Genomic DNA, 27894 nt, shown 5'->3' on the forward strand with positions numbered 1-27894 from the left:
GCGGGGCCAGGTCTCCCTCACGCAGCTGCGCCGCCGCCTCAGCGCCAGGCATCTCCGTTGTGCCTTGCCGGCCCCGCTTGGTCCAGAGGTAGCTAGTTAGCTAGCTGGGGATTCCCTCAAGAGGCGGCTTCATGGCATACAGTCAGGGAGGCGGCAAGAAGAAAGTCTGCTACTATTATGACGGTGAGAAAGGTGGGGTTTCTTTCGGGTGTGCGGGGTGTGAATGTCTTCAAGTCTGTGGGAGAGCGCCTGAGGGTGAGCGCCCCCCTCCCTTTGTACTTCGGCGCGTCCGTTGGTCCTGTGTGCGCCCCGTGCGCGCACCCCATCCCCTGCGCGCGCCCCTCTTCCTTCTGTCCTCGCGCGGCTTCTTCTTTCCCGGCGCACGCGCCGCCGGCAGCCCCGCCCCCTCCCTCCCGCACTCCTCGATGCCCCCTCCCCTTTTCTGTGCCTCTTTTCCCTTTTGTGTCTGCAGAGGCGTCTCTCCAGACGGAACTTGCAGACCCCAGACTCTTTCATATCTTCTTTTCCTCCTCCCCACCCACTTCCACCCTCGCATCATCTGTTTGTGAATACTTTGCTGTTGAAAGATAGCACTGGAATGGATGCATCTGGAATGGAGGCTATTGTCCTCCCCCTGGGTTTTGCAGATATCTCAGGGAGCATCGACACAGTAGAGTGAATGCTGTTTGACACCATTTCAGCTGCCATGGCTCAGTGCTGTGGGATCCTGGCAAATGTTGTTTGGTGAGCCAACTACACTCTTTGGCAGAGAAGGCTTTTAAAACTACAGCTCCCATGATTCCATAGTGTTGAGCCATGGCAGTTGAAGTGGGGCCAAACTGCATTCATTTTACCGTGTTGACAGGACCATAGCCAGAAAAAAAATTCGGGGGGGGGGGCTTTTTTTTAGTGAATCATGAAGAGTAGTTCCGTATTGCAAAATAATTTAGAAATTTTGCTCCATCAATACATTTCAGTGGATACTCAAGATAGATAAACTTCAGTGGATACTTATGCGGATTTGGCTAATAAGTTAAAATCCATGTGTGACATTTTTTTGCTGGGGGGTTGAACCCCTACCCCCCTTGACTACAGCCCTGTGTGTTGATGCTCCCTGAAATACCTGCAGAATACCAGGGGAGGACAAACTTCTGCAGGTTAATAATAATAATTTTATTTTTGTACCCCGCCTCCATCTCCCTGAAGGAGCAGCTTACATATGACACAAAGTGCCTAAAACAACCTGGGGTCCCCAGATGTTTTTGGCCTTTGACTCCCAGAAATCCTAACAGCTGGTAAACTGGCTGGGATTTCCTGGGAGTTGTAGGCCAGAAACACCTGCGGACCCCAGATTGAGAACCATTGGCCTAAGATAACATACAATAAACAACAGTACAATACAAAAAGTAAAACCAATATAAAGCATATAAAACAACAATTAAACTCAGAACAACATCCAATAACTTATGGTGACAACTGCCGTAAAATATGGCCAAACTGTAAACAAGAACAAGGGAATGTTGTTGTTTATTCATTCAGTCGCTTCCGACTCTTTGTGGCCTAATGTACCAGCCCACGCCAGAGCTCCCTGTCAGCAGTTGCCACCCCCAGCTCCTTCAGGGTCAAGCAGATAGTGCAAATAGTAGCTAAGAAACAAGGGCATGGGATGAAAGTGCAGTGCCGTGTCATTAATTGCAGACCATTGGGGCTAAACATTCCCAAAGGCTTGTGTAAACATCCAAGTCTTCAAATGCCTCCAGAAGGAGGACAGTGTGGGGGCCTGCCTAATCTCCCTGGGGAGGGCATTCCAAACCGGGGGACCACCACCGAGAAGGCTCTCTCCCTTGTCCCCACCAACTGTGCTTGTGACTGTGGCGGGATCACGAGGAAGTACATAGGGGGTTTTTTTCACTTGCTTTACACAGTTAAGGGGGAGAAGAGAGAAGCGCCCGTGCCTCCCGGGCCCTGCAGCCCTGGCAGGCAAGAAAATATTCATTTTGTTTCTGACCTTTTCCAAAACGCCATTTTTATAGGTGCCCATTTTCAGAAGCGGCGCCCGAAAATGAAAATGGGGCCATACAAATGGAACATACAGAAACTGATAGTAATTCCATACAAATGCACGTCATTACTACCAGTACTAAAAAACTGTAAAATCAGGACAGTAAATAAAGAACAACACTATGAAAGCAGAGGAATTCCAGACATGAAACAATCAGGGCCAGTTAACACTCTTAACAAAGGAGTCTCCCAGGCAGGAAGAAACCAAGCCTTGAAGCTCCAAGGTCATTAAATGCTAATCAATAATAATAATAATACTTTATTTTTATACCCCGCCTCCATCTCCCCGAAGGGACTCATGGGTCCAAGCCCGGATAAAACAGCAAACAACATACAATAACATCAGAAAATACAGACAGAAAGCAAATTAAGGTGATTAATTACAACATTCACACTTGTCTCCAACAGACAAGTGTTCTTTCTCCCACCCTGGACCTTTCACAGATATATAAACCCCACTTGCCTAGTTTCCAGTATCCCTCACAACCTCTGAGGATGGTTGCCATAGATTTGGGTGAAACGTCAGGGGAGAATGCTTCTGGAACATGGCCATACAGCCCGGAAAACTCACAGCAACCTAATGGAACCACTTATAGTAACATTGCCTGGGATTTTTGGGGGCGGGGGAGTGATGGCTGTTGACATTAAACATCTTAAGAAGTCCTTAAGAAGCAGTTTTCAGCAGGTTAATTTTAAAAAGAACCCTAGGAAATCATGTTGAAGATTGTTTTACAAGGATAAAAATAACAATAATGTTTTAAGGTTGAAATACATGGCCAGTAATCATCTACAAAGTGTCATTTTATCACTATGAGGTCTGAATAAATGACTGATAGTTTTGTTTAGAAGGAGCCATATGAAAATGATTCTTCAAAGGTATTTTATACTTTGTGTGACGCACACGGGCAGTTTTGCAGTATTTAGCTGTGATTTTGACCTGTTGATACCAACAGGGGAACTACACCGAACAATCTGTTTTATCAAGACCAAAGTATTGTAGCCTACTTTAGATTTTCAAAATGCAGCCAAGAACGTCAGTGACAGCTGCCTTTGTTGTTCAGTCTTCTTTGTTTAGATTTTGGTGAAGAAAAAGGTTGCTTGGTAAGGATAGTTCTATGAACTGGGATTTTGATGTTGATAAAAGAGGAATACTGTAGTTCGAATTTGGCTATATGTCAGGTACTCTGAAAATCAAGATATTTTTTCAAGGTTGAGTTAAAATATTGTGGAATGGCCAAAACACAGACCATGATAGCTGTTAATGTTCTACTGAACTAGTCCTGATATTTGAGTGATAGCATAAATGTATTAGTATTGCATTCTTTCACATTTGAAAATATTGTAGGTGGTAAATAGTAAAATGTACTTATTTAGATGTTTCTCTTTGCTGTATATAATTATGTTTATTAGCCTAAAACAGTGGTTCTCAACCAGTTGATCCCCAGGTGTTTTGGCCTACAACTCCCAGAAATCCCAGCCAGTTTACCAGCTGTTATGATTTCTGGGAGTTGAAGGCCAAAACATCTGAGGACCCACAGATTGAGAACCACTGGCCTAAAAGCACACAAACATCACTCGGGGGCAAAATACCCTATGAATTTTTGTGGAAGAATCGACAGTCTCTGATTGCTTGTGTCTCAAATACATTAGTTTTTCACAAGACAAATGAAGATGTCTTGCTTTTTTTTCATCAGTTGGAGTTGACAAAGGTAAAACAAACTATTGTTTGCTGAGGTGTTTCTTTGGTGGGAAAATCAGGCCCAAGACAAAATGGTAATAGACATTCTGTTGATCGCATCAAGTAGACCCATCGAATCAGAGGGAACCTCATTCATACAGTTGATTTTAAAGTGCATTTCACCTCATTTCTGTAGAAAATCAAGAGGACCTAGGCTTGAGTCCTTCTGCTGTTGGCATGTCTGATATCAGCTAAACCTGGTGTAAATCCTTGATATTCCTCCCCCTTTCCTGTTTGGTATATTTTTCAAAAAATATACCCCTCTATTACTACATTCTAATCATGAGACTCATCCTTCCGGGTTTCAAGTGATGCTAGTTATATCATATTTGTTTGGTTGTATTAAGAGTTCAAGTTCATCTTGTTTATTTCCTGTGCTTTGCCTGTTAGTGTAGAGCAAGAGTCCTCAAACTTTTTAAGCCGAGTATCGATTCACAGTCTCTTGGATTGATTGGAGGGGTATAGTTTGAAAAAAACATGAACTATGCATACTGCACATAGCTTATTTGTAGTGCAAAAAATGAAAAAAACAATACATATTTGAAATGAAGAACAATTTTAACCAACATAAACTTACTAGTATTTCAGTGGGAAGTGTGGACCTGCTGTGGCTGATGAGATAGTCATGTTAATCAGGATTGTTGTTGTATGCCTTCAAGCCATTAATAACTTTTTCACATTTATTGAGTTACATTTATATTGCATACTAGCTGTGCCCGGCCACGCGTTGCTGTGGCATTGTCTGGTGGTGTTGGTGAGAACTTGTTGAGGTAGTGGTTGTATTGAATGTCTGTTGTATGGTTGTCTTTATGTTTAGTATGCATTTGGTTGTTTGTGTACTGTGAAAGTGGTGAGGGTAGAAGGGGTCTATGTCCCTGTGTAGTATTGTATAGTATTTATACGTTGTCCATGTGTTGTGAATGCTTGGACTGTGTACTGCTGCATAGTAGAAAGGGTTGGGCTGGATGGCCCGTAGGGGTCTCTCCAAACTCTTGGATTCTATGCTTCTATTATTATTATTATCATCATCATCATCTTCATCATCATTATTATGTAGAGGCTGGATGGCCATCTGTCAGGAGTGCTTGGATTGTGTCCTCCTGCATGGTAGAAGGATGTTGATCTGAATGATCCTTAGGGGTCACTCCAAACCTTAGGATTGTATGATGTTGCTGTTATTATTAGTATTAGTATTAGTATTGAGAGGCTGGGTGGCCATCTGTTGGGAGTGCTTGGATTGTGTCCTGCATGGCAGAATTGGGTTGGACTGGATGGCCTTTAGGGGTGTCTCCTAACTGTCTGATGCTATGATTCGATGTGTATTATTATTGTGCAGATATTGGATGGCCATCTGTCAAGACTGGTTGGATTGAGTCTTCCTGCATGATATAAGGAAGTTGAACTGGATGATCCTTAGGGGTATCTGCTAACCTTAGGATTGTATGATATTGTTGTTATTATTATTATTATTATTATTGAGAGGCTGGCTGGCCATCTGTTGGGAGTGCTTGGATTGTATTGTCCAATGGCAGAGTTGGGTTGGACTGGATGGCCTTTAGGGGTCTCTCCTAACTGTCTGATTCTATGATTCGATTTGTATTATTACTGTGTAGATCTTGGATAGCCATCTGTCAGGAGTGCTTGGTTTGTGTCGTCCTGCATGGTAGAAGGAAGTTAAACTGGATGATCCTTAGGAGTGTCTCCTAACCTTATGATTGTATGATATTCTTATTCTTCTTCTTATTATTATTATTACTATTATTATTGAGAGGCTGGGTGGCCATCTGTTGGGCGTGCTTGGATTGTGTCCTCCATGGCAGAATTGGGTTGGACTGGATTACCACAGGAATTATTTCATATTACAGTAGAATCTCACTTATCCAACATTCGCTTATCCAACGCAGTCTGCCTTTTAGTAGTCAGTGTTTTTGTAGTCAATGTTTTAAATTCATTGTGATATTTTGGTGCTAAATTTGTAAATACAGTACAGTAATTACAACATAGCATTACTAAGCATTGACTTTTTCTTTCAAATTTGTTGTATAACATGATGTTTGGTGCTTAATTTGTATAATCATTACCTAATTTGATGTTTAATCGGCTTTTCCTGAATCCCTTCTTATTATCCAACATATTCACTTATCCAATGTTCTGCCGGCCTGTTTATGTTGGATAAGTGAGACTACTGCATATTTATAATCTTATATTATCTGCTTAGAACTGGATTATATGAGGCCCCTTCTACAGCTGTATAAAATGCACACTGAAGTGAATTATCTGGCAGTGTGGACTCAAGATAATCCAGTTATTAAAGCAGATAATATAATATAATATGGGTAATATAGCTGTTTGGAAGGGCCTTGAGTCTACACTGCCATATAATCCAGTTAAAATCAGATAATCTGTATCTTATAAGCAGTGTGGAAGAGGCCTGAAGCCTAACTGTGCCTGTCCCCTGGGCTGAGTAGGTTGCTAGGAGACCAAGTGGGCAGAGTTTAGCCTTGTAACTGGGAACAATTGGATAAAAAACAATGATTCCTTTCCCTCTAATTAAGACTTTATTTTTCTTTTCTTTTTGTTGTATGAACGTAGAGGCATGGATGAGGGGTTGTGTTGCCAAGTTTAGTATTTCTGGGATGTGTAGTTTTGTTGTTTTGTCCTAGGCCAATTTTTTTTTATCCTTTTATATATATAGAAGGAATGTGTCATGTATTAAACAAGATATAGGTAGCTTGTTAGATCATGGTATCCTTAGTCTACATGTGTTGTTTTTGACACTGTTGATTTCTGCTTATTTGAACATTTCTTCATAACGTTTATGTTTATTGGCTGAAGTTAAGTCAATAGAAATATTAAATATGTAAAGTTTGTGTATCAGTTACTGAACATTTCTAGTGGTGTATATAATTTTAAAATGTTGCAATTACTTAATATGGTTGTATTTTGAAGAGTTGCTGTGTGATTTGGTTTGCCCTGATCAGGCCAAATTTCAAAACTCAGACTGTTCATGTTTTTACACAAAGTGGATGACTTTGGTTCATGGTAACAGGCGATTAACCCCTGCCAAATTTTTAACAGGTAGAGTCATTGAGATTTGAGAGTCATTACATGACACAGGGCAACTTATGGTGGGGCTCTGTGGGGTTTTGTTTTGGCAATGTAGCGAAACGGAGACCAGAGTACCTTTGGAGGAGTTGGGTGTTACCCAACTCTAAATACAGTAGAGTCTCACTTATCCAAGCCTCGCTTATCCAAGTTTCTGGATTATCCAAGCCGTTTTTGTAGTCAATGAGATATTTTGGTGCTAAATTTGTAAATACAGAAATTAAAATATAACATTACTGCATATTGAACTGCTTTTTCTGTCAAATTTGTTGTAAAACATGATGTTTTGGTGCTTAATTTGTAAAATCATAACCTAATTTGATGTTTAAATAGGCTTTTCCTTAATCCCTCCTTATTATCCAAGATATTCGCTTATCCAAGCTTCTGCTGGCCCGTTTAGCTTGGATAAGTGAGACTCTACTGTAGCACAAAGCGGTGGGTCGGTCGGGGAAAAGACAAGCCTGAAGGGGGAAATTATGGCAGAAGACGGACCTTGTCGGGAGGGAACAGAGTAAGACGGTTTCCTTTGTTGTCCCACATTGTCCCTTCTTTCCCCTTGCCCATCTGATGAGGTCTCTATTGCCCCTTCTTCCAAGCCGAATGGGTATCAAGAATCATAGAGGTAGAAGAGACCACAAAGGCCATCCATGAGTCAGAGAAGGGATGTTTACCAAAACAGAAGGCAGTTTGTGTTGTGGTTATCTACTGTTTTGTAGATCGTAGAGAAACCTGACAAATAAGAACTGTGTTGTTAGACATTCAAATGCCATTTTGTTTATTTCCAGGTGATATTGGGAACTATTATTATGGGCAGGGACACCCGATGAAACCCCACAGGATTCGCATGACTCACAACTTGCTGCTGAACTATGGCTTGTATAGAAAAATGGAAATCTATGTGAGTATACAATCGTAGTTCTGTCATATAGATGGTCATGACCATTGGAGAGAGTATATTGTTAGTAACAGAAAAATACTATATAAATACACAATTTATTAGCATCTTTATTATAATGATAGTTAATGTTATCCTTTTCATATATATCAGTTTTGAGAAATTTCCTTATGAATGCCACATCAGCATTTTATTCATTGTGGAAAGCTAATTTCACAGAGCATTTTCCAAAGAAGAGTGATTACAATGGTCCATTTGTTGTACAAAATTTCAGACATAATATTACATTAACACAAAAAAATATTTGCAGAATTGGGGTAGTCAGATATCGCTGATGGTCTTTTCTGTTGATGAGAATGTCACATTCTGTTGTTTTTAGTGTTTACATGGTTGATGCAATGTATGAACTAAATACAAAAGTATCTTCATTGTATCAACCTAGTGAGAATAAAATACAGAAACTGTTTTGTGATTATGAATGTTGTGGTCTTGACAACAAGAATGCTAAAGCATTATAAATGTGACTGGCCAAAGCTATATGAAGTATTGTTCCCTCCTATTCTATGTCAGATCCATTTCAGTCTTTCTCTTTTACTAGCGACCCCACAAAGCTACAGCAGAAGAAATGACGAAATACCACAGTGATGAGTACATCAAATTTCTTCGCTCAATAAGACCTGATAATATGTCTGAGTATAGCAAACAGATGCAAAGATGTAAGTCTGATGTTGAACTAAATATAAGTAAGTCCTTAACTTTTGAGAGCCTTTCCCCAAAATATCAACATAGAAGATTTCGAGACTCTTTGTACATGGCAAATCTAAATTAATTGCTATGTTCATATCCTTGACTTGCATAATGTTTTGTCAATTTTATCTTGGGGACTTGAAGGTAGAAAGTCATATATTGGCTATTTTAATTTAATGTAGAGTATCTGTTGTGTCAGAATATTAGTGGATTTCCAATATTTTGAATTGTTAGTTGCCTGTTGTACCAATGTTAACTTTCCAACCTTGTTTAGATATAATGTTGCATAATTACTAGATGATGGTTTTATAGAATCGTAAAATTGGAAGAGACCACAAAGGCCATCCAGTCTATCCGCCTGCCATGCACAAGTCTAAGCACTCCTGACGGATAGGCATCGGCCTCTGCTTAAAAATCTCTAGAGAAGGAGACTCCACCCCACTCTGAGGCAGCATATTTCACTTACCATCAGAAAGGTCTTCTTAGGCGGAACTTATTTTCCAGCAGTTTGAATCCATTGCTCTCTGTCTTAGTCTCTGAGCAGCAGCAAACAAGCTTTTTTTCAATAAGACACAAATACTTAAACATTGCCATCATGTCTACTCTTAACTTTCTGTTCTCCAGACTAAACATATCCAGCTTTTAAGAGGCTCCCCATGGGGCTTGGCTTACGGATTTTTTTTTATCATTTTGGTCCCCTTTCTTGATACCTTCTTGAACCATACAAATCCTTCTTGAACTGTGGTGCCCAGAACTGCATGCAGCATTTCAGGTGAGGTCTGATCAAAGCAGTATAAAGTAGAATAGAATATTACTCCCTTGATCTAGACACTATGGTCGTGTTGCAAATTTAATCCATTGCTCAGTGTTTTAGTATCTGGAACAGCTGAAAAGAAGCTTGCTCCGTTTTCAATATGCCAACTTTTCAAATATTTAAGTGTAGCTATTATGTCATCTGTTTACCTTTAGGCTAAACATGACCAGCTTTCTAAGTTGTTTCCTTAATTTTACTGAAATCAGCTTTCCTAAAATCTGGAATGTATGTCTGACTATTCTTGGCTTCCCCTTTCTAATGTATAACAACCTCCAGCAGAAGATGGTATTCCCATCAAAGGATCCCACAACCTTTATCCTATTGATCAGGTCATCACTATGGGTTAGGATCAAATTTTAAAAAAGAGCTGATCCCTTTGTTGGATTTTCTGCATTCTGGACAAATGTTTGCATGGCAAGTGAAAAATTAGTTGGGTTTTTTTTTTTTTTGGCAGAATTTGATTTCCAAATATTAGGATAATTGAAATCTTCCATTACTATTACAGCTCTCTTTCCTTATTGTTGTGAATATCTGTTCTAGAAAGGCATAATCAAAATCATCAGTATGGCTTGGAGGTCTGTAGTGGACTTCCACAATGACATCCCTGTTGTTTCTTTCCTCCTTAATTTTTACCCAGATACTCTCAACCTGGCTTCCAGGATTTACATCCTGGACCTCAGACCATGGTCCAAGAAGCCAAATCATTCTTGGTGGCACCATTTGTGAAGCCAATTATTCACTTCTATTTTCCTTCTCTCCCTTCCCAGTCTGTGTCCTTACTGGGAGGAGACATGAAATGACAACCTGAGTATCAAGGTCCTTCTGCTTCCTACTCAAGACCCCAATGATTAGGAGCATTCCATGTTTCATATGTTATATCCTGTCGGATTGACACACTTCTCTCTCCTCCTTTGATAAAAACTGCTACAGCATTGGATATACACTTCTTTAACCTTATTTTACCTTTGGTTAACTCTAAAAGTAGAAACTTAAATCATCTTCAGCCTTCAGTGTTTTTTTATAAATACTACCTAGCTGAAATACTTTGGCCACATCATGAGAAGTCAGGAAAACTCATCATTCTCATGCTGGAGAAAATTGAAGGAAAAAGGAAGAGGAGTTGACCAAGGGCAAGATGGATGGATGGTATCCTTGAAGTGACTGGCTTGACCTTGAAGGAGCTGGGGGTGGTGACAGCCGACAGGAAGCTCTGGTATGGGCTGGCCCATGAGATTACAAAGAGTCGGAAGCAACTGAATGAATAAACAACAACAAACCTATATCTCTAGCACTACATTGTATTCAGTATTAACAAGGATAAAAAGCCAATGATGCATATTGGACTGTGTTACATAAGCTAAACCTTAATTAACAGGAAGTTGTTTTATGTATGAAATTAGCATAATATAACCAAAAGAGTTTGCCATTAAAATTTATGATGGGATACTGCAATCTTAAGTATCCTCATTTTATTTTCTTAATATGGATTCCAAAAGGAATTTTGAGTGACCGCATAGCAAAATATTTGAAGCATACAGAGAGTTGGGGTAATATAGAGCTTTGAGCATTGAATTACAACTCTAGAGACCACCATTTACATTGAATCATTGGCTGAACTTCGTCAGTTCATACTTTCGGCCTCAGAGGACGGCAGGAGCAAACCCCCTCAGAACAATCTTGCTAGGAAAACCCCTTAGGATTCTCATAAGTCTGGAATAACGGAGGCGCACAATAACAGCCAAACTTGTTTCTTTTGAGGCAGTTCTACTTTTATTGATTGATTAAGTTAAATTCATGAAAAATATCACAATTTTTTAAAATTATTAATTGCTGATTTGATAAATCGAGGGCCCTTTTCTCACTAGAACTGTCATGGAGTGGTAATTAAACATGTACATGAATCTGTTCTTTTTGGGACTCAAGTTAGACATAGAGTGAAAACAATGTCTTGCAGATGGATTCTGATACATAGGCATCATGGACTTTGCTACATTTTGTGCTACAACCTGGAACTTAAAGGGATTTACTTTGCATTTCTACCATTTGGTGTATTGCAAGATAGTTGACTGCCACAATGTGTTTCATTGTGGCAAAATATGCTTTGACACAGATTATAAGGAAATGAAAACAAATGCACCAGCTTTACTTGAGACTAAACAAGCTTTGGTACAATCCATCACACATAGTTTAGGAGAGTCATTCAGCCAGTGTGCAGTTTCAACACTGCATAATCTCACATGTTTCCTTAAAGTACCATAATTTGTTGGAAGCATAGTTTAACACAAAGCATCATTAAGATTAACATGATACCTAGACAAATCTTGGACATAATTGTGCAAAAACACCAGTATATCAAACATGGGGAAACATGCTTTCTGATCTGATGAGGCCAACGTTGAACTTCTTGACCTTGCTTCAATGTGCTACGTTTGGCACAAACCCGATAATTCACATTTCCCTGGGAAAATTATTCCTGGTGTGAAACATAATGTTGACAACAGCATGTTGTGGGATGCTTTTCCTCAGCAGAGACTGAGGAAAAAGTAGTCAAGATTGAAGGCAAAATGGATGGTGCCAACCTGGTCCCCATTCATTCTGCGGGAGCTGCAAGAATGAAGGGAAATTGCAGGAATCAGATGCAAAAAGCTGTGAAAGGCAATTCCGCAAAGTATTCATCTACTTAAAGGTGGTGGGTATTTAAAATTAGATGTAGGTTTTGAAAAAAATAGACAACGCATTCATGCTTATTTTTAAAAAGTAGTTGACTTTTTCAGATATTGTCAAATGAGTGTCGTGAATTCTGAAAGCATTGATTTTTATTGGAACAAAAGATCATTTTTAGTGATCAGGTACTTGAAACAGTGAAAATATATGATCATCTAGCAGCAAGATTTCAATATGTGCAGAAATGGAAGAATCCAGAAATGCTAACCAAGGAAGAATGATTGCTGAGATTGACAGAAATTGACAATTATCTTGCTTGATTAGGGGAAAATCAAGAATGACATTTTTAAAAACTGGAAATTGGTTTTTACAGAAAAAAGAAATTGGTTTTATAATATTGGGTTTTAGCAATTACTAAGGTTGAATATAAGAAGGGCAAGAATTTGTACTGTAAGGAGAGATAGAAATAGTTTATGTGTGTTTATAATTACCAAGAAGAACATAAGAAGTCAAATTGTCTAATGTATTTCTCATTGCAGTAACTTCTTCGCCTTTCTTTCAGTAATTTCTTTTTTTTCTTTTTGTATTAGTAATTTATAATGTATTTGAATATTTTTATTTATTTATTTAAAAAAAAACAATGGAATTAAGTTTCAGAAATGTACTGAAATCCACAAGTGGTAAATGCCCCATTTGAAATGTACTGTCTCCACATGATATCTATAACTTCATGGAATACCTGATTCAGTATTTTTCTGATCAATTGTCTAATGTGCTAGCTGTACAAAAAGTTGTATTCTAAATAGAGCTTAGAGCAGTGTACCTGAAGATTAATTGAACTTATCTTTTACAGTTAATGTTGGGGAAGATTGTCCTGTGTTTGATGGACTGTTTGAGTTCTGTCAGCTGTCAACTGGAGGTTCTGTTGGTTAGTATGTCTTCGTTATAATGGCCTATACCATTTGAAATAACAGCTTGTAAAAGGCTATCAATTAGTTGTTTTTTTTTTCAAAAATGTGTGGTGTTTTTAGCATTTAAAATCGAAGAAGGCATGAGCTTATATAGATGCTTTTATAGCTTTTGATAATGGAAAAGTAATAATAAAATTAAAAGTTAAATGATTCACTGAAGAAAAATCAGAAAGTTGCAGTAATAATTCGTTGCAGGATGTGATAATGGTGTATCCAACTATAATGTCTAAAAACAAACACTTAAAATCTTGAATAGAAACTCCACTTTTTTACAAAACATTCTAAAACAATCATTTAAACTTTTTCTGCACAATTGTTCTTTAGCTGGAGCAGTAAAATTAAACAGACAACAGACAGACATGGCTGTCAATTGGGCTGGAGGACTTCATCATGCAAAGAAGTCTGAGGCATCTGGTTTCTGTTACGTGAATGATATTGTGCTTGCTATTCTTGAATTACTGAAGTAAGTTCATTCTGAAGCTGTTTTCACAATCTGACCTATAAAGATCCCAGAAAGACAGGTTGGCGCTTAAGGTTGATATGGCCAGAGGATTTTAAAAAAAGGACCTTAAAAAAAAGCTTTTCTTCAAACTTTTTTTAGTTTAACATTAAAGAATAGCTTAACATAAACTATAAGTTATCTTTGTTCTGAATAGCTTAATTTTGAAATGTTTTTATTGGCTGTCTCTAAATGACTTTGTGTGTGTTCTATCATGTCTCAAAAAAGTAAAAAAAGAAAGAGGTTGAGTTTTAGATAGTATGATTCTTTCACAGGCTTGTAATTTATTTTTAGGCTACTGATGTTACTGTTACCTCTTTCTTTTTTTCTTCTGGGTTACTTTTTTCTGAAACCATATATATTTGTTGTTTTCTGTTCCTGTTGGGTAGTAGATAAGCTCCAGCTTTAGTGTGGTGTCCCCCCCTCCCCCCCCCCCCCCCCCCCCCCGCGTGGAGCAATATTATAAATAGCATAATCAACATGAACTGTTTCAGCTTTATCAAATTGCTCATATTCAGTTTATTGTGTGACTAGTCTTGTCCTCATTGTTTGGATAAATTCTAGTCCTCTAAACCAATACAGAACTTGTAGATTTTAAAGTATCAAAACCAACATGTTGTGTGGGGACATTTTGAAATTCCAAGTATCACCTAATTAAGACTTTCATCTGAACTGGATTTGTGGTGATCCTAGTTGACAAATTCCCAATGGAAAATGTGGTTCCTTTACAGGATAAAGTTAGAAATTAACATTAGGAAGAACTTCCTGACCATAAGAGCTTTTCAACAATGGAACTCTCTGCCTCGGAGTGTGGTGGAAGCTCCTTCTTTGGAGGCTTTTGAACATTTTGGATGGCTATCTGTAGGGGATACTTGAATTGTGCTTGTCTTGCATGGCAGGGGATTGAACTAGATGGCTTATGTGGTCTCTTCCAACTCTGATTCTGTAAATGTCTATCAAAGGGGAAGGTGCTGAGCAGCCCTAAATTGAAGTTGTTTTGATCCCTACTTGAAGAAGCTTAACCAAGGCATTAATTTATTGGAGGGGGTAAATCTCACTCCAGAAGATTTGTTATTCTGTCTTCTCAGTTACACCTACAAAGCGAAGTGTGTGTATCCATGACCCACACTAAAAAAAATTAAAGGCCTTCATACTAGGGTGCATCACAAGGAGTTTGCAGTATGACTTTATGCCAAGACTTAGGTCAAAGAATGTATGTGTGAATACTTTATTGCAAAATACATAAAGTTTGATGTGTAAATTTGATGCAGTGTAAAAGTGTTGCAGGATAAGCAAAACTCGACTTACTGAACTGCAGCAGCTTGTTCAGAGAGCAATATAGAAATAAAGGCAAACTGTATATACATGCATTACTTATAAGTATAGAAATGTCTTCAAGAAATTGAAGGCCACCCAAGAAACCTCATAGAAACGGGTCAGACAGAAGATAGACGTTTGTAGGTCTTAGGATGTTGCGATCAGAAGAAGTTGTATGTACCATATTTAAGAGGGAAAACCAGAAAGATAAGAAGTGAGAACACACCAATACCTAGTTTTTGAGAGTCAAGGAGGAACTACAGTGGGCCCTCTTTATCTGTGTGGGATTGATCCAGGACCTCCTTCACAATAAAAAAGTGAATGCTCAAGTCCCATATAAAGGGATAAGAAGGGAGCTTGAGCTCCACCTAATCCTTTCAGCTCCACCCCATGTACATCCCAAAGGCAGCAGCTGCCATTGTCATGCACACAAGACTCAGTCTCCCTAACAACCATCCCAATAACTGCTTTCTCTCTCTCCTTTTATGCACACCCTAGCTTCTGCTTCCCACCATACTACTTCCTGTTCTTTTGATTTCCAACCCATACACTCCTCAGCATCCTCTCTCCACCCCAACAACCACTTCCTGCACTTCCTTTCGTATTCTCCCCCTATACACATGTTTCGGTCTCCCCAATAATACTTCCTGGCCTTTCTCCCTCTCAGTCACTCACCTGCATGTGCCACAGCCTCCCCTCCCCGTTACCTACCACTCTTCCTCTTACTTTCAGCACCATGAAGCCCACCCTCCCTTCCCCAACAGCTGGTTCACACTCTTAATTCTCCCCCTGCCCCAACTCAGTGGTTTATTCACCTTCAACAAGGAAGTACCACAGAGCTGAATATTTGACTGAAATTATTTTTGATCCATTGAGAAAATGATGGAAAATTGCCATATTTCTTCAAGTCTAATGCACATCTTTTTTGGCTAAAACACATGGTCAGGGAGTGCATTAGTATCGAGTATTACAGTAATCTTAAGTGCCCAGCCAAAGGAAAAGTGGAAGTTCCTTCAGAAGCGCCACGAGGCTTAGAAACAGGGAGCATCCATGAGGAAAAGAGAAGGAAAACACACCAGAGAAGGAAGCTACTTGCTTTTAAACATTTTCTGCCTCCTTTTCCCTAGGTTATACTGCTACTGAAGCCAAACTGAGGACTTGGGAGGCAGGGAAGAAGCCCAGTTAGAAGGAGAGGGAGAGAGGAGGGGCAGCAGCTGTTGCAGAGCCCAGACTCACAAAGTGATTTTCCCAACTCCTTCACCTGAAATATAACCTACACCAATTGGTATTCATTGAGGGTCTCCCTTTCAAATTTGAATTAGCACTGACCCTGCTTAGTTTCTAAGATCAGACAGGACTTAACTCGGCCCACTTCAAAACTTGCAGAGTTCTGGGACTTGTAGTTGAGTGAGCACCAGGTCTTCTCTTGCTGGGAATAGGAAAAGCACCTCCCTAAACTACAAGCCTCAGAATCCTGCAAGAGGCAGCCACAGGATTGAAAGCGGGTGGAGACTCTAAATCCTTTTTTTTTGGGGGGGGGGGGGGTTATTGCCTTTGTCCCCATGATGTTTTCCAGTAAGCCAGGGGAGTTTTCCACGAGATTTGTGGTCCCCCTTTACAGCTCTAAGTAGATTGGAGGGCTGAAGTCTAGGGACCACAGCATAGCCCTCCTAGGATGCAGCTACACTGCAGAATTAATGCAATTTGACACCACATTTAATTGCCAGACTATGTAATCCTGGGAGTTGTAGTTTGGTGAGGCACCAGCAGTCTTAGGCAGAGAAGGCTAAAGACCTTGTAAACTACTGCCCTCATGAATCCATAGCATTGAGCCTGCATTTATTCTGGTGTAGATTTACCCAAACACTTTGGAGTAATCTAGGATGCACCTATACTGTAAGAATGTATGTTGTTTGATTATACCATTATTCACTGCATGGAATCCTGGGATTTGTAATTTTGGGAGGCACCAACCCTCTTCAGCAGAGAAGGCTAAGCAGCTCATAGAACTACAACTCCCAGGATTCCATAGCATTGAGCCACAGCAATTAAAGTGGTGTTATTCATTCATTCTACAGCATAGATTCACCCAAGGAAGCCAAGGCAGGATAAATGGGAGAGGCTCCTTAAGGGAAGGGTTGCCTATTTCTCTGATTTTCCTTTCAATTGCTGGAAGATTTGGTGTCCTAACACTTGGGATTTTAAAGAAGGAATTCTAAGCAGGCAGAAACTGCAATGCACACCTTGTCTGGCCAAACTACAAAGCCAAATTTGTCTGGCCAAATATTTGCCATTGTGCATTACATTCACCAGCAAATACGTTTTTTGGTTTCAGGGTTTTGAAAATTAAGGTGCGCATTACATTGGATGGCACACTAGTATCAAGTAAATATGGTAAATTGATGGGCTGAATCCAGATTCTCTAAAAGAGTTATACTTCAGATTAGTTGAAATAGGTTGAATACTGGAGCTTCAAAAGGAGACAAATGTAATAGAATGGATTATCCAGAGCCTCGTATAATACATTTTTCTTACATAGAAAAATAGAGTACCTAAAGAGAGAGACATGATTGTAGTTTGAAAGTCCAACCATGCTTCACAGTCTCTTGCTTAGAACCACAAGAACTTCATAGTCCAGGAGCCAGTGACAACCGTGGGAATTCTTCAAAACTGGACAAAGTTGGTTTCTGTGTTTTTGATAGCTATAGACTGAATGGAGTAGTTATCCCTCAGCAGGGCCGTAGCCAGAAAAAAATTTCGGGAGGAGTTTTGAAAATTTCGGGGGGGGGGGGGGGGGTTGAACCCCTAGCACATACCCCTCCCCGCTACAAACCTGTCAATATCTGCTTGAGATAGTGCCTGGAGGGACTCTTAATGTTTTGCATCTCATAGACTTAGCATGGGGATTTGGTTAACCAGTTAAAATTCATGAGTAAACGAGATTTTTTTTATAACTTGAAAAATTTCGGGGGGGGGGGGGTTGAACCCCTAACCCCCCCCCCCCCCCCTCGCTACAGGCCTGTCCCTCAGCATCCTATTAGTAGCATTAGAGGGAAATTAGATCCTGGTTGACAAAAGTTGTTTTCCATACCTCACAGTTTCTACAAGTTTTTTGCTTGGCTTGCAGAAGGTAGCAAGTTTTTGTTTAATTGTAATTTATTAATTAATTCATGATTTAACCTATTAACTAATTGCTAGTATGGTTATTTTCCATCACCTTGTTATTTGTTGATACTGTGGCATGATACAACCTAAATTTATGAATGGGGTCACCTCTGTATTCAGAAATGTCCAAGAGAACTGCATGCCAGCTGTTGGGATGCTTTATATACCAGTCTCAGAAGGAACAGCCCAAGATGTAGTTTGTATTTCTGAAGGAAAACAAGTGAGCTTCATTAACATTATTTTCATTAACACTGTTTTCCAGGTACCACCAAAGAGTGCTCTACATTGATATTGATATCCATCATGGTGATGGTGTTGAAGAAGCATTTTATACAACAGATCGTGTTATGACTGTATCATTCCATAAATATGGTGAATATTTCCCTGGTACAGGGGATTTAAGGGTGAGTTAAGATTCAAGCTTATTGAAGATGTTATCTTTAAGATTTTTCTCATGTAAAATGAAATTAGTTATTAGTTTCTTCTCTTCCCAACCATTATTCATTTTCTTGAAAACTTAAAACTGTCCAGAAAACAATTAAATTAGTCATTACTTAGGATTGTATTTGTGTTGAATGCACTTGCACTCCCAGATCTACCAGATATAAACCACCAAGTTGAGGCACACGGCTGACTCCAAATGTTTGTCTTTACCAAAATAGATTCCTTTAAATCAAAGACATACCAAAATTTATTTATTTATTTATTTATTATATCATTTCTACCCCGCCCTTCTCACCCCTCAGGGGACTCAGGGCGGCTTACAACATGAACATATACATCAAAACAATTTATATTATGTTTAAAAATCCATTTAAATTAAAAATTACATTAAAATTGAGAGCTTACATTAAAAATCCAACTCATTCAGCAGTTCTACTTGTAACTATATTGGATATACAGCTAAATACGCTAATACTTGTACATGCATGTCTTGGTCCCTATATAGTATAGTTTTCAAAATTATACTGATAAATTCAGGGAGTAGGAATAAATATCTCTTGACCTTGATATTTTGGGGAGAAAATAGTAAAAATTTCACAAGAGCTTTTATTGCCCTGCTAAAGGATTGAGGCACCATAAGTCTGCTAGTTTTAGTATGTTCTGAGATGGTTTAAATATGTGGATTTTCAGATTCATTACATTTATTAGTTCAGTAATGGTCTTAAAGAGTATTTCAGCCTAGCTGTTTAAAATCATTTCTGTTGCTAGATGTGGATTTTTTTGTGTTTAATTAATAGAAATTTGATGTATTGTACAAGACAGCTATTTGTATTTCAACCGATTGGCCACAAGATGGTACTGTTGCTTCATGCAAAAACAAGTAATTTCTTAAAACATTTGGAAATTGTGGTCTTAAACTATGTTTAACTTAAATAAAAAATAGATAACTTTTTTATGAAACCTAGACCTGAGTTGATAATCCCAGATACAGTGAACTTGTTGAGTCAATTGGATTTATATAAGTACTGACATATTCAGTGGTTGATTCAAAGAGCTCACAATGGTTAGGATTACCAGCAGGATTCAAACTCAGACCTCCTGAAATCTTCAAGAGGTCTCTGGATGGCATTGAAGAGCAATCTATTCATTTGTGGGTTATTTCTCATTTGCCACTTAATGCAGAAGTCCAAAGTTCTTTTTCTGTTTTGTCTGTTGACATTACTCCTTTCCTTGCCAGCCGGGAATGTTTTCCCTTCATTCACATTTTTTCAGAGGTAAGAAACCTAGGGGAAAATCAAACAAAGAAGAAAGTGAGACAGGTGAAGCAGTTTTGCCTTCATTTTCTAGAAAACAAGTGAGCTATCTTGAACAACAGTGCTGTATCTAAAGCAAACAGAAATGTGTTTTCAAGGGCTTTTGTTGTTAACTTTAAGGCTACTGTATTGTCTGTAAGAATATAATATACAATCTCCTTACATCGTTGGTAATTTTTGTTGTATGGGTGGGGAGGGGTACAGCCTTTCTCTGACAACATCATTGCGATTAATAGGTAATCTTTATAACTAACCTGCCCACATGTTTCTGTTTTATACCATTCATTCTCTTGCTAATGCTATATTATCCCTACAGTGACATGAAATTGAATATCATCATGAAATCCGCATTTACACTTTGGGCCTAATTTGTTTGTATTGTCACACATTTATCCTCCTGATGCTCTAGATACACTTCGTTATACACTGACTTCTTCTACTGCACTGATCAAATGTGTTGTTTAGACATTTTTAGTCAGGAACATGTAGTACATCTGGCACACTTTACAATGCTATTTATCCCATGCTTTGCCTTTTTCACATGTCCCCAGCAGCATCGATTGTAGCTCCAGTGGGTCCAGAGTTAAGCACAAACTGTTGGGCTGTGTTGATTACCAATATCAGAAAGTTTTGTTTCGTATTTATTGTAGGACATAGGTGCCGGCAAAGGGAAATATTATGCTGTCAATTTTCCAATGAGAGATGGAATAGACGATGAATCATATGGACAGATATTTAAGCCAGTGAGTATATTCTGAAAAACATTCTGTAGCAGATGTTATAAGTTAAAGAAGAGGTGAAGGCTTACGGTTATTGTTACTTCTTTCCAGATCATATCCAAAGTCATGGAGATGTATCAGCCTAGTGCTGTGGTGCTGCAGTGTGGGGCGGATTCACTATCTGGTGACAGGCTTGGATGTTTTAATCTTACTGTCAAAGGTAAGAGATTAATATATCTCAGAAAAGCCACAATTGTGTTTGCTTTCACAATTTGTTGGAAATATTTAGTGAGCTTTAGTTTTCTTGCAAGACTCTGAATTGGTACACTAAAAGAACATCAGATATTACTCCTTTCTACTCCCTTCTTATTCGAACTACTAATTGCTTCAGCCAAATGGGTTGCATTAATTCTTCCTTAGCCTATTTCTCTTTTCTTCATAATCAGACATTTCCTTGTTATTTTTAGCTCTGTTTATTTTGTTCTTTGTATTTTATTTAAATTTCTAAACTGTATCTGGTGCATTGAAGTGTCAATGCAAATCATCATTAAGTGACTGAAAGGTTATAATTCATGCAATAATTATGACTTGCATGTGTGAATGCATTGTCAAGATAGAATGTTTGTACCACCTTTAATGTATATTCTCTATAGTGCGGTGGATTCCCATTTGAGGTTCTTCAAGACCAGCAAGTGTTTCTGCTCTTGCTGTCTTTACTTAGTCAGGGAAATGCTTTTTAATTCTAACAGGCTTCTGAGAACTGGCAGTGTATAAAAAGGACTTTACAAGTGTGCTGTTGTGTTTTAATGTCGGCGCTGTTTAATATTTTAATTATAGGTGTCTTTAGTGGTGATAGTTGATTCCATTTTGACAGTGATTTCTTTTATGTTTTCACTATATTGTATTTGTTTCAATTCGTAAACTGTCTTGAGTCCTGGTTTTTTTTTGGGGGGGGGGGAAGGTGGGGCATAGATAATGATTATAATAACAGTAGCAACAAGAATGCAGCAACAATAACCACCACCACAACAGTAATATTCAGACAGTTGGGGAGCAGTGGCAGAGAGTTTGATTGCATCCTTTTATTAATTACAGAACAAGGAGCGCCTTAAAAAAGGCCAATATACATAATAGTGTGATTTGTTTTGTCTGTAATTGTACATAATGTTTGGCCTGTGTTTTGCTACAAATGAATAGTTAACATATACAGTCTTTTTATTTTATTTATTATTTATTTAAAGCGTGTTATATATCTCCTCCCATAAGGGCTCCCAAGATTATGAACGAATAAAAACACATTAAAAGATTGCCAAAATAAAGCATTTTAAGGCATGTGAAAAATATTATTGAAGAACTCCTAAAAGCTGTCTAAAAACAATTCCATTTTGAAACAGTTAACACAGCAGTTTCCAATTTGGAGTGCCACCTGTAACAGCACTTGCCACCAGTCTAACTTCTTTGGGTAGGGAGTTCCACAGTAAAGGTGCTGTCACATATTTCCATCAATCTCCTCTGAAATCCTCAAATTTCTGGTTGGCTTATATGAGGAGAGGCAGCCTTGCAAATATTTTCATCCCAAGTCATTTAGAGCTTTGTAAGTCAATACCAGCACCTTTGGTGGCTCTCAAAAGCAAATTGGAAGCCAGTGCAGTTCTTGCAAGACCAATGTTACATGGTCGATTAAGAACATGTTTCTCACCACTCTGCTGCATTTTGCACTAGCTGTAGTGCAAAATAATGGATGCCTTGACATTGTGGGGTCCCATTTTGTATTTTTTATCATTTAAGTTGCATTTAGTTTTAATCTTGATAGCGAGGTTGATCTTGTAGACTTCATTGTATAATTTCTGGATGAACTCTGTGGAACATATATGACTGCATGTCTTTCTTTTTAATGTCTGTTTGTGGCAGGTCATGCTAAATGTGTGGAAGTTGTAAAGACCTTCAACTTGCCTCTTCTGATGCTTGGAGGAGGTGGATATACCATTCGTAATGTTGCTCGGTGCTGGACCTACGAGACTGCTGTTGCCTTAGACTGTGAAATTCCTAATGGTAAATACTCTGAAAAGCATCTCAAAAGTATATTATCACCTCACTCTGCCAAGGAATTGTCTGCAGCCTGAACTTTTGCCACACTTAGTTCTTAGACCATGCACAGTAACCTTCTCTAACATTGTTTCAAACTGGCAGAATATATGGATGAAAAGCACTTAACAGCTGGATTTTTAGCAATACTTTTTGGTTCTTTATAAAACATAAAAATTAATTAAAATTCTGAGCAAAATACTATTATTTATAAGCTAACTTCATATTGTTTTCTCTTTCAAATAGTAATAGAAATAAATTAGGATAGCAATTTTAAAGTAGAGATTCAATGAAACCTGACTTTGTAACTTAACATAAAAATTAGAAATTATGAAAATGCATAGTATAACACTAATTTAATTAGAGCAGTTAAACACGTGCTATAAAATGTGTGTGTGGCTCTTCTTTGCTACAGTGACTGAATTGATAGGAAGCAGGAAATGTTTTTTTTTTACATAAATGGTAGTTGCAGATGACCTTCCTAGACAGTTGTTTATTTGAGCACAATGTTTTTAAATCACACATAAAATAGAAAAAAACTGCTTCATTGTTTAGACAGTTTTTGCATACTATTTTCTGTTTTGTTGTCTTGAATGAAGTTACTTTATTGGAAGTTTATTTTATGTCATTTTTCATGTCAAAATCTGAAGTAAGAAAAATTTACCAAAATGGAAATTATGCTTTCTGAATATTAAAAAGTATATGAACCCAAGATCTGTTGTGGAAACCAGCACTAAAGCTAAGAAGCTGTTTCATATCTATTTTGTTTTGATAGAATTGCCATACAATGACTACTTCGAATATTTTGGACCAGATTTCAAGCTACATATTAGCCCATCAAATATGACAAATCAGAACACCCCCGAATATATGGAAAAGATTAAGTAAGTATTAAACACTATATTATTTATTTTGTTTGGTTTATATCCCATCTTTTTCTTAAATGAAATTCAGAGAGACTTGCATTTTGATAAGCAGAGTATAAAGTAATGCAACTTTTCCATTGGATTTGGATACTGGCAGAACATTCCAAAAGCTAGCATTTTGTATACATGATTGCACACAACAATATAGCTGCAGTCACATAGCTCATCTAACTTCTGGAGGCACAGATATACTTGTAACTGTAAAGGTTTTATCTGACATACATCTCCTTTTGGCTATCACATAGCAAGAAAACTGCAGTAGTTTTCAATCTGTGTTACCTGCTATGGTCAGTAGACTTTTTGTCTTTTTGCATAAAAGAATAAAGAAACTCTAAACTCATGTTGAGGGGGAAAGTTGTATATTAATAAACAGTTTTTCCCTTGTTTACTTATAGACAACGTTTATTTGAGAACTTGCGCATGTTACCCCATGCTCCTGGTGTACAGATGCAGGCTATTCCTGAAGATGCTGTTCATGAAGACAGTGGGGATGAAGATGCTGAAGATCCAGACAAACGTATTTCTAGTAAGAAAACGCCATTAGGATAAGTTGATATTAATATTGTGCAGTCTCATTTAGGTTTTACTTTCTCATTCTTTAATCCCATGGGATTAGTTATTGAGTTTGTTAGCAGTTCTGGTTATTTGCTAGCCTCTTTGATGTCATATTCTGATGTATAAATACTATTATGTTTTATTCCTCACAAACTGCCACAAATAATTTGTATCTGCGTGGTCATTTCATATGTCCCATCTGTCTTTGGCACGTTATGTCGTCCTGTCCGTTCACTCCCCCCCCCCCCCCCCCCACCGTCCTGCCTGCTAGTAGTACTGCTGTAGTTTACAGTCTGGTTATACTCTCTTGAAACATAGTCAACTGTATGTTAGGCGAACTCTGAAATTATGGGACATGTCTAAACACTTGGAATTGAATAATTGAACCAGAAATCTTGTTATATGTCTATATAAGTCAACCTCATGTATACATTCAAACTTTTGGAACTGTGAATGAATTGAGGGTAAATGTTAGGAGCTTGTAACAAACAAATATTTTCATTTCCTTTGAAAACACATGAAGGGAATATACTTAGAAAGAGTTAATCAAGGAAATAATCTGTTTATATGAGGGCTCACCATTTTGAATATGTGTAAATTGCATTTTTTTTCTTAAAATATCTACATCTGTACAACTTCTCAGGCCTCCACATTCACTAGCGTAAGGTGTGCAAGAACCCCACAAAAGTGGGGAGAGGTAAATAAAATATACTATTTTTTAACCTGTGATGATGCTTTGCTAAGAATCTTTAGTTTCTCTAGCACAACTCTATAGACAGCTACTGCCAGAGAATTCTGCAGGGCCTTTGTAATAGGGTCAGGCTTTTACAGTAAGCTCCTATTAAAAATGGCCACTGGAGTCTCACTGCAAAGAGGTTTATGCAGAAAAGCCTTTTTAAAAATGGCCATTCTGCTCCTCCTCAAGCATCCAAAAGGCTCCCAATGCTGATGATCTCAGGCCAAAAAAAGAGGTTTGGCAGGAAAAAGACTTTTTCGATTTGGACAAGGGAAGGGTAATGGGTGAGAATAGGTCTCACTTCTTCCTCTTGTCACTATCTTTGTACTGGATCCCTATTCCATCATTGACTTGTGCATAAGTCAACCCATATTTTGGGGAGTGATTTTTTTGTCAATTTATGCACATGTATATATGATATGTTTTTCCATCTGGGAAGGAAACAATCAGCCGAGGATTGAATTCCAGTTGCTGTTTGCAGTAGTAACGGCTGTTATAGATTCTAAGACCTCTTGCTGTAAAATAGCACACATAAATAATTGGTAGAGATGCTTCTTTCTTATCAAGGCAAACAGGAACTGCATGCTATTTCCATTATATCTGTTGCCTGAAAATGGACCGTGTTTTCAATAGAGCGAGTGTGATAAAAACTATAATCCTATTGTCAGATAGTTTTTTTCACCTTCTACCATCTTCTATTGCTACCCAGACAGAAATGAACTTATTGACCGAAGCATGGTTTCTTTTTCTGCTCATACAGCTTCCAGAAAAACATTTTATAAAAAAATATACTGGGCAGCATTATGATGTAAAAGAAATTCACAAAGAAATATTTCATGACTCTTTGTTCTAATATTATTGTTTTAGTTCGTGCTTCTGATAAGCGTATAGCCTGTGATGAAGAATTTTCTGATTCTGAAGATGAAGGTGAAGGTGGACGCAGAAACATTGCAGATCACAAGAAAAGTGCAAAGAAGGCTCGATTAGAAGAAGATAAAAAAGAGACAGAAGACAAAAAAGCAGGTACAAAGTCAATGTAGTATTTTTTTTCTTCTCAACTACATTTTACATTGTTGGCCTAAGCATACTATATCCTGTGTAAGTAAATCCTGAAAGAAAGTGAATTTGCTTTATGAAGTACAGATTATCTCAATCAAGGAAGCCATGACCTTGAGTTTGTGAGACTTGAGCAGGATTTCCTGGGTGTCTGTCATTCATAGGAGTGTCATAAGTCATAGCTGATTTAACAGTATGTAGCAGACACAAAATATTGTAAGCATTCAGCAAAGTGCTCACAGCCTCTAGCTTAATTAGATTGTGGGCATACTATTATTTTCTGCTGTCTTTTTGGATCTACCGAAACAGCTGGGATACCAAGCTCCTTGCAAGCTGTGATTCATCACCACTAGAGTTCCTGTTGGTTTGTGTCACAATTTTTGAATTTCTAGAGTATACTGTCAGTATGATTTTTAATCATTTCCAGGAGATAGCTTTGACCCATACAAAGTTAATTCCTAAATTAAAAGGTTCAGAGACTCTAAGTTCAATTTCACTTAAATCATCTTAACAGTTTTCACTGCCATTTGTTGACCATTCGCTCAACAGTTATCATTTAAAACAAATAGATTTTAATCCTATACACCAAAATTGGAGAAGGTGCAGGACCTGAATCAAGGTATAGTCCCAGTCATGGTGTGTATGAGAACCCCATTGGTAAAGATGTAAAATATCCATTAATTTTGAAGCCATGGGGATTTTATTTTCTGGGAAGAAAATGGATTTTAGTGGGGTGAGGGGAATATTTGCATGCATTATGGATTGAAAATTGCTTTATGAACACACCATGCATTATGCATAACCAGACTTGGTGTAAATGTAACCTGTCTGATATATTGAAGGAACAATGTAATCAAAGAATAATTATAGTTTGAATTTACTTTTTAATTGTGTTGTTACTGTTGCAAATGTAACTACAAGGCCCTGAATGGTAAGATATACATAAACTGTAAAACACTGTTGTATTTCATTTTATTCTGACCTTGCATAAACCATCAATAGCAGACAGTAAAAACAGGAGGGGAAAATGTTAGTGAAACAAAGAATATTAATATAGCCCGTAATGCTGTATAGTTAAGTGCTAATTTCATTAAACACCGAGAAGAGAAAAGCAAGGTCAGGAATTGCAATGATGTGAGACCCAATAAATAGTTTTGTATAAAATTCTATACGTAGTTTTTAAATATCATTGGCAAAGTATAGATACAATTTCTTAAAAAAAATTTCTAGGCCTTCACATCTCTACCCAGGGTCTTCCATCTCTCAAATTTTGAATAGGCATTTTTAAATAATCAAAGAACATCAAACTGAATTATCTGAACCCTGTGGGGTGGGCAGAGAGTAATTTGGCCTGGAGAGGCATTTTCAAAGCAAGAATATAACCAGACATCTGAATGTGGATGATTCTAATGTTTATATTAGTATCCATTCTTTCTAGATATTAAAGAGGAAGATAAATCCAAGGATAGCAGTGGTGAAAAGGCTGATACCAAAGGGTAAGTAAACGGTGGCTGTCCTATCATGTACCTCTGAATCAGAATGCCTGTTAAGTTTCAGATGTTAATTAATTATGCATGAGAGTAGATCCATGTCAGTAGGTATTAATGTTTTTTTAATTCAAGGAGTTGCACCACTATTTTTAAATGAGTTGAAAACTATATTAGATTGTGACCCACGTTAATAGTTGGCTTTCCCCCTCCCCTTTGAACAGCACGAAGTCGGAACAGCTCAGCAATCCTTGAGTATAAAGCCTCACATCAATTAAAGGACACAATACTAAAGTGGAAAAACTGCTAAATGGAACTTTTTCATATGGGAAGAGACTGTTGATTTTCATTTTGTACAATTCGGCATGGAGCTTATTTATTTTCAAACAACTGTGTTTTGTTTTCTGGCAAGTTGTATTGTGTGTTTCCTAATTATGATGCAGAAATTTGTTCCTTCCACCTGGCTTTAAGTAACAGTATTTAAAATGGATGTGAGTTATTATGTTAAATGTCTACTCATCTGTTAAAATTTGCCTTTTCATGAACTGATTTTACCCCTTTTTGTAACTATATCTTTATTAAAAAATTGTACTTGGC

The 27894-nt window shown here is 37.9% G+C and overlaps 1 protein-coding gene across 2 annotated transcripts; it reads left to right on the top strand.

Annotated features, from left to right (window-relative positions):
• hdac2 (histone deacetylase 2) lies at positions 1-27894 on the top strand. Of its 2 annotated transcripts, none has more exons than XM_008120617.3 (14): positions 1-183; positions 7690-7802; positions 8398-8542; positions 12878-12952; positions 13320-13458; positions 18239-18380; positions 20384-20476; positions 20564-20672; positions 22364-22504; positions 23313-23421; positions 23859-23989; positions 25622-25777; positions 27249-27306; positions 27522-27894. In XM_008120617.3, the coding sequence occupies exons 1-14, from the start codon at positions 132-134 to the stop codon at positions 27550-27552; spliced, it is 1494 nt and encodes a 497-aa protein (XP_008118824.1). In that variant the 5' UTR covers positions 1-131; the 3' UTR covers positions 27553-27894. The 2 variants fall into 2 exon arrangements, with proteins under 2 accessions (XP_008118824.1, XP_003215628.1); XM_003215580.4 differs by having other exon boundaries at positions 2-183; positions 8398-8515.

The sequence above is a fragment of the Anolis carolinensis genome, chromosome 1 (assembly GCF_035594765.1).
Source record: "Anolis carolinensis isolate JA03-04 chromosome 1, rAnoCar3.1.pri, whole genome shotgun sequence".
Classification (NCBI taxonomy): Eukaryota; Metazoa; Chordata; class Lepidosauria; order Squamata; family Dactyloidae; genus Anolis; species Anolis carolinensis.

Bases quoted from the DNA above. Each gene is read 5' to 3' on its own strand.
- hdac2 (XM_008120617.3), top strand. From the start codon at position 132: ATGGCATACAGTCAGGGAGGCGGCAAGAAGAAAGTCTGCTACTATTAT. The intron at 8,543-12,877 runs GTAAGTCCTTAA...TATCTTTTACAG, and splicing joins TGATGTTGAACTAAATATAA to TTAATGTTGGGGAAGATTGT. The intron at 20,477-20,563 runs GTGAGTATATTC...ACTTCTTTCCAG, and splicing joins ATGGACAGATATTTAAGCCA to ATCATATCCAAAGTCATGGA.